At 37.1% G+C, this 19,164-nt stretch overlaps 1 protein-coding gene across 1 annotated transcript in view; it reads right to left on the bottom strand.

Annotated features, from left to right (window-relative positions):
• Positions 1-19,164, bottom strand: part of pigg (phosphatidylinositol glycan anchor biosynthesis class G (EMM blood group)) — a 136,261-nt gene that overhangs the window by 107,360 nt on the left and 9,737 nt on the right. The window contains exon 4 of the mRNA XM_016277489.1: positions 17,757-17,945. Within this exon, the coding sequence (XP_016132975.1) occupies positions 17,757-17,945 (189 nt within the window). The remainder of the gene's footprint in view (positions 1-17,756; positions 17,946-19,164) is intronic.

The raw sequence follows: 19,164 nt of genomic DNA, 5'->3' as shown, positions 1-19,164 counted from the left end.
AACGTCTCGGTTACGTATGTAACCCTCGTTCCCTGAAAGAGGGAACCGAGACGTCACGTCCCGTCGCCACAGCTCCTGTACCACCGCTGAGCGGCCGGGTCACCGGCTCGGCTCCTCAGCGAAAACCTGAATATGCGCTGCACCTGCTGCCTACTTATTCTCACGCTGTGATCAGCAGCAGCTGGATGCAATAATCGCATGCCAATGTGCGTTGGCTCGTTTAGTTTACACTCGAAGTAGATTGGTCCCTCTAAGCGAGATCCCAATTCGTCGGTCCTCCGACGTGACGTCTCCGTTCCCTCCTTCAGGGAACGAGGGTTACATACGTAACCGAGACGTTTTTGTTGTTTTATATACAATTATTATTAATTAATTATTTATTATGTTTATTATTCAAGAAGCAAAAATGTTTTTTATGGTTTTAGTTATAGTTAACTATAATAACCATGGTAATAATAATAATAATGATAATAATAATAATATTTTATTATTATTACCACTAATTTATACAACTTATAACGTTATACATCTATTAGTATATGTAAAAATTAAAATGAACCAAAATTAACAAACACGGATCATTGTTAGTTCATGTCATAATAATGCACTAACTAATGTACATTTTTGTTGTAGACATCAATTCTAACGACATGCAGAAGTCCTGTCCTTAAGCTAGAAACTTTACACATGATGCTCTAGGGCACAGTTATCAAGTAAAGACAAAACTGCATCTCAAAGATACTGTATAGAGAGTATTATAGAGAGTATAGAGAGCCATACGAGGCAGTGCAGGTCACAGCAAGTGCTCAATCATTTAAATAACGGACTTTCAATGGCATCAATTAATATGCAATTTCAACTTAAACAGAGCAAAATGTCCAAGGTCTCTGCAATGCAGCAGTATTCATTACAGGAAGACGAGCTTGCTCAGGAAATTAATTGTAAAATCAGCAAACATGACCACTTCCTCTACGGATACTTTGTCCCAAAATGAGGCAAATGAGAGATTTGCATGTAATTATACAGAGTAGACACAAGAAACCCGTGTGGGAGAATGTATAAAAGTGTGGCCCAATTTACAGTCTCAAATCTCGTCTTCACAGGAGGGATACAGACTTAGAAAAGGAGGACAGGAAATTAAAGCGTACCATTATATTCAGATTCTCCAAAGTGTTGTAATTTACACGACATGCATTGGTTTGAGTGGGAATAACAGGATATAATCCAAACTCTCACTTCAGGCGAACAACCTCAGTATAAAGACACCGGATGCAGCTCTGGGGTCCTGTGGCCCCGTACGGCCCCGAAGGGCAGGAGAGAATATAGCACAGGCCAGCGGCTGAAGACAAGATCTTTTATTGTGCCCAGCCTGAAATCGACGGCTTCCTTTATGGGATCCGCACCACACAAAGGGATGGAAAGATTGTTCTGTTGGAGGAGAAATGAATTGATGTGTTCATCACAGTGGCTGTCCAGGGAACGTGAGAATACATGGGGAGAGAGAAAAAATTATGTAGTAAGACGGGAAAAACTGCACCAAACTGGTACAAACCCAATCTCTACAACATGAGCGTTGGATGGCAAAAGAAGCTGTTTTAGGAGAGTCAGAGAGAAAACACAACAGATCTTTAATCCATGGAATATGTATATTTGTAATATGCATATTTATTATTATTATTAGTAGTAGTAATAATACTATATTTCATACAGTATTTTATATTATACGTATATAATTATTATATTTATATTAAAATACATTATGAACAATGTTTTATTATAAATTTTACTTTAAATGTGCTATTATTATTATTATTATTATTATTATTGCAGTTTAATAAAATATGCATGTAATATATTAATTGACAAAACATTTATTAATTTATAATATTAATAATAATAATAATAATTATTATTATTATTATTAGTAGTAGTAGTATATAACTGTCAAAACACGGTGTGTATAAAGATCCACAATGACGACAATGAAGAAGAGTTCAATCATATTTAATTTGCAGCAAGGGGTAATACAGACAGGGCAGGTAAACACACACAAGGTAAAGTATTCAATACCGGAGCAGGGAACAGAGGACAGACTAGAACTTAAATACACAGGCAAACGAGGATAATTAACAAGACACAGGTGAACCAAATGACAATCAGACACGAGGGAAAACTGGGACAAGGAACACATGAAGGATGAAAACACAACAAAACAGTCCAAAGGTGTGACAGTTCGCTCCCCTCCCGGAAGGTGCGACCTCGCGCCACAGAAACAAAGGGTGGGATGGAGGGAGACTAAGGAGGAGGACAAAGGAGTGGATGTGGAATGGTGACAGGTTTAATAAAGTATGCATGTAATATAATAATTGACAAAACATTTATTAATTTATAATATTAATAATAATAATAATAATTATTATTATTATTATTATTAATATTATAAATTAATAAATGTTTTGTCAATTATTATATTACATGCATATTTTATTAAACTGCAATAATAATAATAATAATGATTATTATTATTATTATTAATATTATAAATTAATAAATGTTTTGTCAATTATTATATTACATGCATATTTTATTAAACTGCAATAATAATAATAATAATGATTATTATTATTATTATTAATATTATAAATTAATAAATGTTTTGTCAATTATTATATTACATGCATATTTTATTAAACTGCAATAATAATAATAATAATTATTATTATTATTATTATTATTATTAGTAGTAGTATATAACTGTCAAAACACGGTGTGTATAAACATCCACAATGACGACAATGAAGAAGAGTTCAATCATATTTAATTTGCAGCAAGGGGTAATACAGACAGGGCAGGTAAACACACACAAGGTAAAGTATTCAATACCGGAGCAGGGAACAGAGGACAGACTAGAACTTAAATACACAGGCAAACGAGGATAATTAACAAGACACAGGTGAACCAAATGACAATCAGACACGAGGGAAAACTGGGACAAGGAACACATGAAATAATAATTGACAAAACATTTATTAATTTATAATATTAATAATAATAATAATAATTATTATTATTATTATTATTATTATTAGTAGTAGTATATAACTGTCAAAACACGGTGTGTATAAAGATCCACAATGACGACAATGAAGAAGAGTTCAATCATATTTAATTTGCAGCAAGGGGTAATACAGACAGGGCAGGTAAACACACACAAGGTAAAGTATTCAATACCGGAGCAGGGAACAGAGGACAGACTAGAACTTAAATACACAGGCAAACGAGGATAATTAACAAGACACAGGTGAACCAAATGACAATCAGACACGAGGGAAAACTGGGACAAGGAACACATGAAGGATGAAAACACAACAAAACAGTCCAAAGGTGTGACAGTTCGCTCCCCTCCCGGAAGGTGCGACCTCGCGCCACAGAAACAAAGGGTGGGATGGAGGGAGACTAAGGAGGAGGACAAAGGAGTGGATGTGGAATGGTGACAGGGGACGGCAAAGGGCTGGCAGGAAGGCAGGCAGACAAAACTGGTGGAGGTTCGGGCGGAGGACAGACACCCAGGAGGAGGACAACAGACAGAGTCCATGGTGGAGACGAAGGAGGGAGGAGCCACGGAGGAAACCGGAGGAGCCAAGGTGGATCAGACGGAGGGAGCAGCCAGGGTGAAGACAGGAGGGACTTGGAGCAGGAGGAACTAGGCGGGACCCAGGCAGCAGCTATGAAGGCGACCCACGGTGGAGCCGACGGAGGGAGGAGCCATGGTGGAGGAAGTGTTGATGACTGCAGGGGGTCGAACAACAACGGTGGAGCAGGTGGTGGTGGAGCCTGAGGTGGAGACGGGAAAGCCGATGAGCCAGGGTGACAGGGAGGATCCGGAGGGCCGAGGTAGGGCAGATGGCTCCGGCGACCGAGGCAGGGATCCGGAAGGCCACGGTTTAGCCAAAGCGACAGTGGACCAAGGTGGAGCCGGAGGGAAGGAGAAGCCTGACGCAGCTGGAGTAGGAGTCCTGAGGAGGCAGATGGTTGACGACTGACCAAGGCGAAGCCGGAGGGACGAGGGAGCTCGGCCGAGCTGGTGGACTGACGGGCCATAGTGGAGATGAGGGAGCTAGGAGCCATGATGGAGCCCTGGGGTCGATTGGACGAGGCGGAGTCCGGGACTCAGAGGCTGGAGGCGGAGACAAGGGACCCTCCAGCCATGATGCCGATGGAGACTTGCAGACCCATGGCGATCCCACCACACAGATGGTGAGTTGAGGGGCTGCCAGGAGACAGCGGAGGCGATGGTGAGGACTGGTGCAGAGGTGGTGGGAGAGGGAGGCTGGGCGTGAGTTCAGGATAATCAGGGGGTTTTTAAACGGTGTGTACTGCCCACACACACCATAAGGCCACTCCCAGCACCAGGAGCGCCAGCAACAGGGGAACGACCTCAGTGGTCGAGACATGACTGACCGACAGTTCAGGGTAGACAGATATTTCCAGGCAGACAGAGAGTTCAGGGCAGATTGACAGTTCAGGGCAGATAGGTGGTTCAAGACAGGCAGATGATGACGACGGAAGAACTGGTAATGCAGAGTCCACTGAACTCAGCTCACCCTCAGCTACGGTGGGCAGAGCCTCCCTCCGCGCTCTCGCAATCCACAGCGATCTCCCCCATGGCGAGTGCTGTTACCTAGTCAGACGATCCGTGAGGCTCTGGCTCCAGGGCAATTTTAAGCTCTGTTGCTCTCCTTGGCAACAGCTTGTTGATCACGGTGGTGCAGGCTCTCAGTCTGCGTTGGGCTTGAGCGAGCACTCCGTGAAGCGGAGTGGTGACTGGCTGGGCTCTGGGTCTGGAGTGGGGCTGCCGAGGTCCTCTTCGAGGCAGACGGTGAATGGCAAGTTGCAGGTCGCCAGCACCCACTCCACAAAGGTGGCAAATTCCTTCCAAGGTCCATCTCCGGAGAACGGTGCTCTGCACACGGCGTTGAGGCTGGCGTGGTAGAACGCGCAGAGCGAGTCATCCAGGTAGCTGGTGTCGTTGGCGATCTCCAGAAAGATCGCCGTATGGACTTTGAGAGGAATCTCCCCTTGCTAAAGCAGGAGGAGGAGGAATTCGGGACGGTGAACGATGATGATGAAGAGCAGTTAAATAATATTTAATGTGCATCAAGGGGTAATCCAGACAGGGCAGGTAAACACCCACAAGGTAACGCGTTTAATACCGGACCAGGGAACACAGGACAGACTAGAACTTAAATAAACAGGAAAATTAGGATAATTAACAAGACACTGGTGAACCAAATAACAATCAGACAGGAGGGAAAATTGGGACAAGAGGGATGAATGAACACATGAGGGATGAAAACACAACAAAACAGTCTGAAGGTGTGACAATAAATTTTTTTATGATTATTATAATAATATTGTCTTATTATTATTGCATTATTATAAAATATACATTTTGTAATATTATAACTGTAATATTATAATTACAATAATCTACCATTTAATAATGTTATTATTATTGCTTTGCAATAAAATATACATTTGTAATATTAGAATAATTAATGCTTTCATAATTTAAAATACAGTTTAATTAAAATTCATAATAAAATCTATATTTTACATTATATATTTTAAATTATATCATACAATGATTATTCATTATTATCAATTTATCAATAAAACTTGCTACAAATGTATATAGAAATTACAATAAACCAAAATTAATACATTATTGCTAATTATTAGGTTATAACGCATTAACTAATGTTAACTATGTTTATTATAATATGCTGAATTTAAAACCAATATGTAGTGTGTTAGAAACAAAAGGTTATAATATATGTTTTTAGAAAACAGAATGCCAGGAAACACTTATTAAAAATACGAATACAAAAAGATATGAAAAAGAACAAACAGAGAGTAAAGAGAAGAGAGGGAAATGTGTGAGAAATCTCATTAGTTTGGATGGATTCTACGCAAGGGCCGTCAGCTCAGTCCACAAATGAAAAACACAAACATCTCATCACAACACAAGAGATACAAACAGGAAGGCACAGGATGAACATGTTAAGCCAAACCTCGTCTGTCCAACAGCATCACAGGCTCCATGTAATTGCAGATGAGACTGTCAAACAGTAAGATTGCGTAAGATTCAACAGCTTTCAAACACCACAGTGTGTCTAATGGGTAATTGTCTGAATACTCAATGACACTAGCGACAGCAGAGGGGCTTTTAGAGACCCTCAGAGCCTCTATGCCATGACAACAAGAACATATCAAAGTGAAGCTAACAGGTCATTTACCTCAGCGACAAATGATGCACATTTGAGTCATATTTTCTGCGTTAAAAAACGCCTGTTGGGTGTCCATGTGACGGGGCTTTGAGCAGAAACACGAAAACATCTAAAACCCATTCTCTGCTGGCCTTCAAAGAGAAGAAACACAATGTCTAGTTTGACTGAATTTTCATGTACAAAAAAGATTTTGTTCTGTATATGTGCACTACCATTCAAAAGTTTGGTGTCAATAAAAAAAAAAAATCATCAAGAATTCATTAAATTGATCAAAAGGGACAGTAAACACATACCTGTATATATTGTTACAAAACATTTCTGTTTCTAATAAATGCTGTTCTTCTAAACTTTCTATTCATCAAAGAATCATGGTTTCTACAAAAATATGAAGCAGCACAACTGTTTTCAACATTGATAATAAAATAATAAAATGATTATTGATCAGCAAACCAGCATATTAGAATGATTTCTGAAATATCATGTGACACTGAAGACTGGAGTAATGATGCTAAAAATTCAGCTTTCATCACAGGAATAAATTACATATTACAATATATTCACATAGAAATCTGTTATTTTAAATTATAATATTATTTCACAATAGTACTGTGTTTGCATTTTTGATCAAATAATGCAGCCTTGGTGTGCAAAGACTTCTTTCGAAAAAATAAATAAATAAATTCCTACAAAATCCTAAATAGTTTTTTTAATGTCAAGGAGCCTTGACATTAAAATTCTATTTAATCTGTGAATGCATCAAAAAGCTGCATTTTTAATGAATGAATAGGAAAAAATTTTATTTATTTCTTCTCACGTCCTTCTAAAACCATATGAATTTCATCTTTGTAATACAAAAAAAGTAATTTTGAAGAATTGCACTTCGCTATTCTCCACACAAATTCAATGAATGGGTACTATAGCAAAATGGGGGGGAAATATTTTCAAAAACAAGTATCATACAAGGATCACATATAATCTGCATCCACACCTTCTCATGCAATAGTTTGTGTGTGGAACAGACCAAAATAAGTCTCTGGACATCTTAAAATCCGCTTTAGTTACTAACTAAGTAGAAATGTGCCATTTGAAAAAGACACATTATTTTGAGTCAGATCTAATCTAGTTCACAAAACTGATCTGAATGATTTGTTCCCAAATTGGAGAGATTTGGAGTCAATCTTGTAAGCTTCAGTCCGTATTTATTGTACAGTAATTGCATGAAAAGTAGTTTCACCAGTACATCACTGAAACTTTGCGGTGTGTTATGGCAGGAGGACAGGTCAAAGATGCAGATCGTTCAAACACCATGTGCTCTTCCTGGAAGCCTAAAAGTTCATCTCAAGACAAAAGTGCTGCTGTAACTATTGATGGTGGCTCTAAAGGTCACACTAATGCTGATGTTATCGTGAACCTTTGCCATTCTGATATTAACCATGACTCTATCTAAGTTGTTATGGAGGCAGCAGATGAGCTAATATGACTACAGTGAACAGAAACTGTGTTTGCATGTAACACAGCCACATTTTATCCACAAAAAACTAAAATACACACTCTATATACTAACACACAATCAGTGAGTGTGATTCCTGCATGGATGAAAAATGACCACCCACTTATGTGGAGCAGATCGAAAGAAAACGCGCTGGTTAAAAGAAGAGCAGAGGAGAAGAACTGACCCACTGATCTCAGGGGAGGGAGACCTGCGCTGTGTGTTTCACAGGTAATGAGAGATAAAGCGACGACAGAAAGAGAAGTGTGAGTAAGAGATCACAAGGATGTGTGCCAGTAGGATCCAAAATAAACCTTTTGAACAATATGGGGAAAAAACCCCAGGAGTTGTGGATGTGATTCATCCTGATGAATCCTTCACTGAGAACTGAACTGACTAAATCAGTCAGAGCGGTTACTTAATCAATATGACTCAGTTACTGAGCAAGTAAGGCTTTACTGTCAGTCAAGTCCAAAAAGGAAGCAAGAACAGTTTTAAAACTTATGTTAGGATCATTACTGAACATAAACAGTAAAATAAGTAAATAAATAAATAAAAATGCTCTAATTGAGATTTTGTTAAAACCCTGTAAAGCCTGAAATATTAAATAATATTCAGAATATATATATATATATATATACACACACACACACACACACACATACAGTATATATATATATATATATATATACACACAGTATATAATATATATGAGTTTCCTTGGCTGTGTTTGGGATCATTGTTTTGCTGAAATGTCCACCATTGTTTTATCTTCATCATCCTGGTACTGTAGGTGTTGGGACTGAACCAGCTAATATTAATTTCCACTGACTAGGGGCAGGATTGCTTTCTAATTACTGATAGATTTTAGCTGGTGTCTTGGCTTCCATGCCTTTTTGCACCTCCCTTTCTTCATGTGTTCAATATTTTTTCCCTGTGTCATTCCATTTTATTACACACAACTTTATTTCTGAACTTATTTGTTTTGCTTTCTTTGTATATATGGATTGCTTGGGGTGTTACCGATATCTGTTGAAAATCAAGTCAATAGCACCTTTAGAATTATATTTACTGAGAAAAATGGTGACGTGTTCAATACTTATTTTACCCACTATATATATATATATATATATATATACAGTGGGGAAAAAAAGTATTTAGTCAGCCACCAATTGTGCAAGTTCTCCCACTTAAAAAGATGAGAGAGGCCTGTAATTTTCATCATAGGTATACCTCAACTATGAGAGACAAAATGAGAAAAAAAATCCAGAAAATCACATTGTAGGATTTTTAAAGAATTTATTTGCAAATTATGGTCGAAAATAAGTATTTGGTCAATAACAAAAATATATATATATATATATATATATTCGGGCTGTCCATTTAAAGCGTTAATTAGATTAATGAATTACAGTGAAAAATAACGCGTTAAAATTATTAACGCATTTAACGCACTTTCCCCGCCTCAGACCTACGTGGGTCACCTGACATTTCCCACAGTTGATTGATGACAAATATGAGGCAGGGCAACAACTCTGATGGAGCCTAGAAAACGTAGTTATAATTAGAGCCTGACCGATATGGGTTTTTTTGGCCCGATACCGATACCGATATTAGGGAGTAAAAAAATGTCCGATATCGATATATCTGCCCATATTCTTTGTGTATATTATAGTACAGTACCAGTCAAAAGTTTGGATACTTTCCCATTCGAGGGGCCAAACATTTGACTGGTACTATATATAGAATACAGTATATAGGTGTCACTATCTCGCGAACGCGCCGAACCCCGGGGGCTATCCACGCAGGGGTGGTCTCATTCGAAAGAGGGCCTCGAGACGTACACTCGATTCGCGATCGAGAGGGTTCCTTGAGCTGAAGAGATCCCCCGAATTTGGTGCGGATTCACCGCGCCGTTACGGAGATATGGCCGTTCAAAGTTTCAATGGTTTTCCATTGACTTAAGCTTTAAAGTGTTTCATCCAGGTCGCTAGTAGCAAACAATGGAGTGGACAATGGACAATGGACAAACTAAGTAATTACACCATTTCAAGCATTTTATCTGCATTATATGTTCTGTAAAAAAAAAATTCATATCGGCGCCGATAATATCAGCAAAACGATATATCGGTCGAGCTCTAGTTATAATGTCCCTAAAATTCAAGATATGGGGCAAAAATGCCCCTGTTTGAGTTTTTGTCTCATATTTACATCATATAGTTAAGCAATATCACACGAGTGCAAATGTGATACTGACCTTATTCAACAGTTCAGTAAGTAAGAAGTAAATATTGTGTTATTTTAGACAAATGTTGTCTGTTTTGATCAATTTTGCCAATGGAAATATAAAGACAAAGCAGAACTGTTTGTCTCCGAGCAACACACAGCGGCATTTCATTATTTAATGCACGTTTTGAATGAATTGGGTGAATCATTTGGCGCGTTGAACCATTGGCAATAGGCGCGTTGGATTTGAAGCAGCACTGCACAGACGATCGGTGTAGGACAGGGGTTCTCAAAGTCTACATTCAAAGGTCCAAATCTGAATTTTCATCAGTGTCAAAGGTGCAATTGGTTATTAGAAAACTTGTTTTGAATAAACATACATAACATGCCTAACAAATAAACATTAATTTTTAGAAAAAATAAAGTGCAAAAGTGGCAAAACAAATTAATTTAAGTGTCAGCAATAGAGGTCGACCGATAAGGGTTTTTTTCTGGCCGATGCCGATATTTAGAAATCAGGGCAGCCAATGGCCGATATATGATGCTGATTTTTTTGGCCGATATGTTTTGCCGATTTTTCTCATAAAAGTGAGTTTGAGTAAAAGATTATTGCAGGGCACAAGATGGTAATAGTAGTAGCCTAATTCATAGTAATAATACATGGCTCAAAGCACCTTCTCAAAACAGTTCTGAAGCATGCTTTTGGTTTATGTTTGCTGACAGACACCAGTGTTTCCCACAGACTTGCAAATGCAAATTCCTGCCAGCAGGAGGCGCTGTTGGAGCGGAGATATAGCGGTTTCCCCGGTAACGGCTGTAATCAAATAAGCACTGCGCTCACAAACGCTAGGAAAGACCAAATGAAAATGACATCAAAGCTATTCTGAAGACGGTCGGTTCTTTTCAATTATACATTCATATAAAAACAGCCGCGCTGCATTTTAATTTTGAAACGTGCAGTGCTCAGTTTATTCAATGAAGTAGAATCCTTTTGGAAAATCTATTTGTGGCGGTCAGTTTTGATTCTGTGACGGGCCGCCACAAATAACTCAAAGTATGGGAAACACTGGACACTGCTATAAGTCTGCTATAAGTTTGATCACTGAAGATGAAGTGGAGTATCATAGAGGTGTGGATAAGTTTGTTGATGGGTATCAATCTAGTTTCCTTCAGTTAAATATCAGGAAAATTAAAGAAATTATTTTTGACTTCAGAACAAGAAGAGGCACTCATCAACAAATAACTGTTAATGGTGAGGGCATTGAAGTTGTAAATGAATATAAATATCTAGGGACAATCATTGATGTAAAACTGACATGGGATGTAAATACAGCAGCTGTTTACAAGAAAGGGCTGCAGAGATTGTATTTCATGCGTAAGCTTCGACAGTTTGGTGTGGATACATATATGTTGGCTCTATTCTATCATTCATTTGTGGAGAGTATCTTGACTTTCAGCTTTGTTGCTTGGTATTTCTCACTGTCTGCAGTAAATAAGAACAAACTAAATAAAATTGTTAACATGGCTAGTAAGATTGCAGGTAAACAACACCTTAGTCTGATAAAACTATGTGAATCTCGAGCTGTGGGGAAAAGCCATACAATTCTTCACGATGCATCTCATCCTCTTTGTGGTGAATACGAGTTATTACCATCTGGTCGAAGGTACAGGGTACCATTATTACGGACTGCCCGTGCACAAATTTCTTTTATATCATCCAGTATAGCTCTGTTAAATACATTTTTGTAATATCACAGTTGTCATTGTACATCTATGGCAGTGATTCTGTTGTTGTGAGCGGGATGCTGTTTGATGCTGGTTGTATTTATTTGTGATGTGTTGTAACCTGTTGAGATTTGTATTGTTAATTATTGTTGTTGATCACTGAAGAGTTGCCACAGATACAAAAAGAATTTCCGAAAGGACAATAAACTAAACGAACTAAATATAAGCAACACATCATTCAATGCTTTTTACTTTTACATTTACTTCTAGATTTATATATTAAGTTGCTCAAGCAAGTGGCAGAACATTTAAACTACTTTTCTTACGTTATCACAAACCTACCATTGACAGAAATAGTCAGCTCTACTGCCTTTTCTTTTGCATTTAAATATTTATTACAAGCAATCCTGCGGTTCATAAAGAACTTTGTTTTCCTACCTCCACGAGTGCCATCTATAATTGCCTTGTTTATCTAAAAGTGATCTTTCCCTTTAAACCTAGCCAAAAAGCCATATGTGTTGACTGTGAAACACAGTGACAGTAGACTTTAATAATATGCATTTATGGTGTAATTACTACATTTTCGTGTCAATCCATGTTCATATTTGCTGCAAACAATGCGCTGTTACTTTAATTCAGCGCTTGCAGCGCAGCAATAGACTTGGTGTGGAAACGATCTCTGCACTGCAGGACCGCAACCGTGTGCAGTGAACACTTTAATCTGTTAACATAAGCGTGTAAAAAATACGCACCACGCATGCACTGCAAACAGAGTAATGTGAACCCGGCGTTATGTGTGTGCCCTGCGAGTGTGCATGAGCGCATTCTCCAGGAGAGCGTGCGAGCGAGCGCTGAATGGTTAAACACTGGAAAGAATTAAAAAGAAATGCAATTTATAAACTTTAGTGATGATGTGACACTGCCTCGACTGTGCAAGTGACTACTCCTGTGTCAACTGTGCAGCTCGTTTAGTCGCTTATAGATGCTGAATCACTTCCATGCCACACTTCACTGATGCTGGAGTTTGTGCTTAAGGAGCCCCGACCAAATATTGAGTGCATAAATGAACATATTTTAAAGAACTTTAACTTTTCTGTTTTGCAAATCCTTTTTTTGATTGATCTTAGGAAATATTCTAATATTTTGAGATACTGGATTTTTTACTTTCATTAGCTGTTAGCTCTAATCATCAAAATTAAAACAAAAAAACATTTGAAATGCTTTACTTTACATGTAATGAATCTAGAATATATGAAAGTTTCACTTTTTGAAATAAGTTACACAAAAAAATGAACTTTTTCTCGATATTCTAATTTTTTTAGATGCACCTGTATATTTGGACACATGCACAATTTTTTTTTTATTATTTTAGCTGCTGATGTATGTATGTATATATGTGTGTACTGTGTTAGGCTAACCGAGACTTGTCATTTGCACTTATTTATTGTTGCTCTTTTGTTAGTTTTGACTGCTTTTATTGTCCTCATTTGTAAGTCGCTTTGGATAAAAACGTCTGCTAAATGACTAAATAAAATAAAAAATAAATCAAATAAATATATATATATATATATATATATATATACACGCACATATATTTAAATAGAACAGTTATTAAACCTTTAGATAAAATATGCATTTTTTTGTTTTCTATGGCTCATATAGTATGACACAGTGAGAAAATGGAGCAGAATACACCTCAGTTTCATTCAGAGGCACAAACTGAGCAAACATATTCAATTTCATGCAGATGCTGATATTTATAAAGCCAGAAAGTCAGATACAATTCTGACAGCTTGTAATGTAAATAACAAGATTAAAGATTTTATAAAATTATATAAATATCAGTTGTCACCATATCTGCCAATAATATTTTTTAGTAAGATAAGATTTAAGATTTAAATGCTTAGTTTTTATGATCAAAGCTCTGTAGTTTCAAAACATAATGCAATACAATACAATGATGATTGAAAGATGAACAAATAAATGTCTGACGATCATATTTGATACTCACATTTGAACATGATTCTTCTAAAAAATGGTATATGAATAATCAAGTAAACCTAAATTGCTTGAGTTCAGTAAGTTTTCATCTTGAATATAACAATATAAAAATAACTACCAAAAATGATTCTTGAAAATTCAACAAAACCTCATTTATCAGTCAGCAACAGTAAATGACTTCACCTGATGAAACATGGTGAACAACAATGTTCAGTACAACACAGAAGCCCAAATATTTAACTTTACAAGGTATAAAAACTCAACAAACATTACACTCTCAGGCCTGAAACACTCTCATATTGGCCCTGAATCACCCAGACACCATCACTGTTGAGCCTTGCATTAAACTATAAACCTAAATCCGAACAGTTTGGACTGGTTGGTCTGCAATAGTGGTCGACCGATATTGTTTTTTTGACAGCCGATGCCGATATCTTAGAGAGCAGGGTGGCCAATGGCCGATATAAAGCCGATAAGTATAGATTTTTTAAATTAATGTTTGAGAAACTTGAAATAATTTGAAAATTAATTATATTCAAAATAAATGTGTAAAATAAACATACTTATACTTTAGATGACAACTTCCTGATTCTATAATTCTATTACAGTATTTTTCACAAATAAAGAAATATTTTAAAATATATAAACAAAAAGAAAGTAAACACTGTAACCAACAGGGCACTCTGTAATCTGGGAAGTTTGTGTGCATTGGGAATCATATTTTTTCAACTAAACCCAAGGTAACACTCATTTTACATTCAGCACGCAGTAAAAATTACATGAATATGACAGTGCGCAAATGCATAAATCAGCATAGTTTGAAATAACAAGTTTAAAGTTAATCGCGAGTCTCCAGTGAAGCTGAACTCTCCTCCTGTCCGGATTCAATTCACACGGATCGACTGTCACGCAGAGCACACACGATATGGCGATATATCGGTCGACCACTTGTCTGCAAACACAAAATCTTATAGAAAAATTTTTATTTTGTGCTCTATCATATAAATAATTTCTAGTATAACAGCATTTGTCAGCAGTACAAAACATCCGACTCGATACGGCCCTCCAGGGAATCCCTCAAAATCTGACACCAAATTCATCTCACACGTTCCTCTTCCCTCCATCACATGCAAACAATCCCACACAGAGCATAATTCAAATGGATATCAGGGAGGAATCAATTTCCTATTGAACTACACTACAGAAACTCAGGTTTTAAGGCAAGAAAACCTGATAGCAGGAAACAGTAATCCCAGACATAATTTCACACTGTAGTCGACAACATTATTCAAAAGCACCTCTGAATGTTTCAATTTATTATGAGTGAATTATTATTTACCTCGTGCTGTAAACTGTAAAAAAATTAAAAATGGTGGCATCACTATTATTATTACTAAGTTTCAATAAATTATCTTTTTGGTGAGAAAGTTTTTATTTAACCATGTTATCATAGTACATAGAGCTCTTTTATCTCAGGGTTATGTGATTTTTCTTCTTGATACAACCTCAGATTATTCTTGTGCATTCTTGCTGTAGATGTTAACTGACGCACCATTTTATCATGTCCTAAATTCATTGTTACTTAAGGCAACGCTCTGAATAACCTACATTAATGGCTCCTATAAGATCTCTCATAAAGGGCTGATGATTAATGAGTGTTGGATGTGTCATACTGCAGGGAGCTCCGGTGCTCCTCTGGTCCTGTAGGGAGTTAAACTCTCTCACCTGCAGAGGGAACAGATTTCACATGCAGATATTCTAATGGGCAGCAGGCCTGCGGGGTGCTAAAGTAGGACGCAGCTGGTTATACAGATGTCACCAATCAAGAGGCGTGTTTAGGCCCCGTGACGGAAAAAAGTGGGTGCATTTCTGTTAGAGACATTATTGCTAGTGAAGCGTTCCTCGATTTCATTGAAATTCCCGTGCAAAAAATAAATAAAATGAGTGTTTGTGAAAACATTTGTAGGTTGCAGCAAATGTAATTCATATTAAATGCACGAATCAGCGTGAAGCACCGGTTATTGGAGGTTGCCCATTTTAGAAATGACTAAATTCATTTTCCATGCAATTTGGGAGATAACACAGCACCTGTGAAAAATAGAATATATATATGTATCAATTTTAATGTACTTATAAAATACAAAAACATAATTTTCGGTTTAAATGACAAAAAGCAGCTGGGCCTAAAACTAAAATTTTGCCATACCTGCCAATGGCCAGTGACTTGAGAAAATTTACCAACTGTATGCGAATTCTTTTATTAAAAACAGGCAGAATAAAAAGGGGAAACTAAAACGAAGAAATAGCATGGTAATATTATTGAACTGTAAAGTGGAGCTTTTATAGAACTTCTTATAGAGCTAGAGCTTTAGAGCTTTTATTTTGGCAGAAAACTGCAGGGAAACATTCTGCAGGGAAATTTGATGTGAGTGGTAATTTTAGGCCCTTAAAAGAAGTATTCAAAATGTGTAATTGAATTTAAAATCTGCAAAGGATCTCACCTTTCAAATCGTGGAACGCAAAAATGCTATGAAATGCATCATTTTATAAGAAAGTGTGACATGCTCGAACAAAACGGACACTATTTTTGGAATCAGCAACAGAAAATTAGTAAGAAACAAGAATTGAATTGCATTCAGTAGATATGATGCAGAGCAGTGTAATTACATTTAAAACATTTAAAAGTTTCATTTGTTTGGATGCAGTGCAAAGTCAAAAAACGACTTTAAGAGCAACAGAATGTTCTGCCAAACGGATGCTGTGGGCTGCATGAGCAGGCTAATGCTAATTCAGTCAGGGCCAATGACACACAGCGAAATAGCGCAACGTGCATAATTACATAATTACGTAATTACCCAGAGCGGAGTCACTGACAGAAAGTAAACTTCCTGAAGAGAGATACAGAAGATGTCTTGGACAAAATGATGCTTTACGCCTAATTATTGAACTTTTATGACAGAAATGAGAGTAACTGATGTGTCTGGAACATTTTTATTAATTTACAGTGATTTTAGTGCTTCAGATTTCAGTTAGTTGCCTTCTAATTTTCATTTAGTTTGTTTTTTATCTAATATTTCCATTTTATTTCAGCTTTATGTGAACATGTATGTGAATGAACAAGAATGTTTTTAATAGTTTCAGTTTTCGTTTACTATAATAGCTGTGGCTGAAACCAGGCAAACGGTCCGCTGGGAATAGATCTGTATTTGGGTCAGAATGTAGAAGAACTGCTTAGTCCTTAAACGTACAGTGAGAGGAGACTTTTCAGGTGAAAACTGAGAGAGAAAAATGAGCCTCACTCTGACAGGCTGGGAAAAAAATAGTGTTGCTGCTCCTGCAGAAGACGTCCTAAATCTAGGCTGTTCTGTGCAGTTGCTAGGCTGTTACTATGTGGTTGCTAGGCTCAAGTAAAAAGAGTGCACCCATAACCTACAATATTTTGGTCTCCTATGATATTCAATGCATGTCTGTGGGATATTTTCACCTGTTTAATCATGCAGCAGGTGAAAACGGTGCATCTGATCACCTAGTAAAGTAAACGCACACGATTTAAGGGATCATTCATGTCTAGAACAAAAATGCTTCAGTTGCACACTGAAGTTTAATACTTAGTGTCAGGGGTTTGTTCAAATCAATAACCCTCAGTATGAGCAATCGTAATAAAGATGGCAGACTTGGCAAACGGCACTAAAAAAAAAAAAAAAAAGAGAAAACACTTCAAGACTGGCCACAGTAAAGATGGCGTACTTGGCAACCGGCCCTAAAAAAAAAAAAAAAAAAGAGTAAACACTTCAAGACTGGCCACAGATAAAACTGCGGAGGAGAAGAACTTGATATATGATTCCACTAAATGAAAGATCAGGAAGGCAAATATCAACGGTTTCAAAAAAGCCCTGAAGGTTCTCAGAGAAACACTCAAACATGCACTATAATGAATGGCGAGTAGATCCGTGGGACCAGACTGCTTCATAAAGTGCTTCTTCAGGACAGGTCAAGAGCAAAGGTTTAGTAAAACAACACCACACCTTTGATATGAGCGAGGCATGTATCTTCTTGATGATGTCGTCCATCTCCATGAGTTTGGGTCCTATCAGAGAGCCGTGGGGGCCGCTGATGTGTCCGATGTGGTCCAGACCCAGATAATGCAGAATCAGAATCTCCCAGTCATCTCGCTTCAGAGTGCCGTCCAGATGACGTGTCACGTTATTGTCCACCTGACAGAACGAGACGGAGATATTAAAATCCGAGAGAGGGTGCGAAGAAATGAAGACTCTTTAAGACTCAGGACATAAATAAGCTTCAAGAGGTCATGAAGAATCAAACTGTCCGTGTTGTTGATGTTATTGTACTAAGTAACCAATGTAACTTTAACCCGGTCTCATATTTGATATGCAAATTTCTAAGGCCTCTAAATGATCAAGATGATCAAAACTGATCAAAACCTGTTGAACACAATCTACTACATGCCTTCTGTCATCTGATTGATAGTTCACGTGTCTTTTTGCTGTGAAATCTTTTATAAAGTAAACATAAGAATGACTTTGATTTTGTTAGTAATATTTCAAGATGAACACTTACTGGACTTAAGCAACTCAGATTTACTTGATTATCCAGACGTCTTTCTTTTTTTTTTTTTAGAAAAAGCATGTTTAGATGTGAACATCAAATACTGTATGATTGTCAGGCTTTTTGAGGAATGTTTATTTGTTCATCTGTCAGTCATGCATTGCATTGCATGATATGTTTTGAAACTTCAGACTAGCTCTGGGTCATAAAACTAAGCATTTAAATATCATCCCACTAAGACATATTATTGGAGATATAGAGTGAAAAATGATATTTATATGTATTTTATGAAAATAGTCTGCTATGCTCTTATAAAGATCTCATTGGTTTACAAGCTGTGAGAATCTCAACTTACTTTTTGGTTTTATAAATAGCAGCATCTGCACTGAACTGCATATATTACTCAGTTTGGGCATCTGAATAAAATCAAGGTGGGGTTTTTTTTCCTCATATGTGACCCTGGACCACAAAACCAGTCTTAAGTCACACAGGTATATTTGTAGCAATAGCCAATAAAACATTGTATGGGTCAAAATTATCTATTTTTTTATGCCAAAAATCATTAGGATATTAAGTAAATATCATGTTCCATGAAGATATTCTGTAAATTTCCTAACGTAAATATATCAAAACGTAATTTTTGATTAGTAATATGCATTGCTATGAACTTCATTTGAATAACTTTAAAGGTGATTTTCTCAGTATTTGGATTCTTTTGCATCACTGCGTCCTATCCTAACAAACCATACATCAATGGAAAGCTTATTTATTCAGCTTTCAGATGATGTATAATTCTCAATTTCAAAAAATGTACCCTTATGACTGGTTTTGTAGTCCAGGGTCACATATAAGCTCCATATTCTTTCA

This window comes from Sinocyclocheilus grahami, unplaced genomic scaffold (assembly GCF_001515645.1).
Source record: "Sinocyclocheilus grahami isolate Dianchi unplaced genomic scaffold, SAMN03320097.WGS_v1.1 scaffold112.1, whole genome shotgun sequence".
NCBI classification, from domain to species: domain Eukaryota; kingdom Metazoa; phylum Chordata; class Actinopteri; order Cypriniformes; family Cyprinidae; genus Sinocyclocheilus; species Sinocyclocheilus grahami.
Note: the sequence above shows the minus strand (reverse complement) of the source record. Positions and strands in the feature narration are given on the sequence as shown.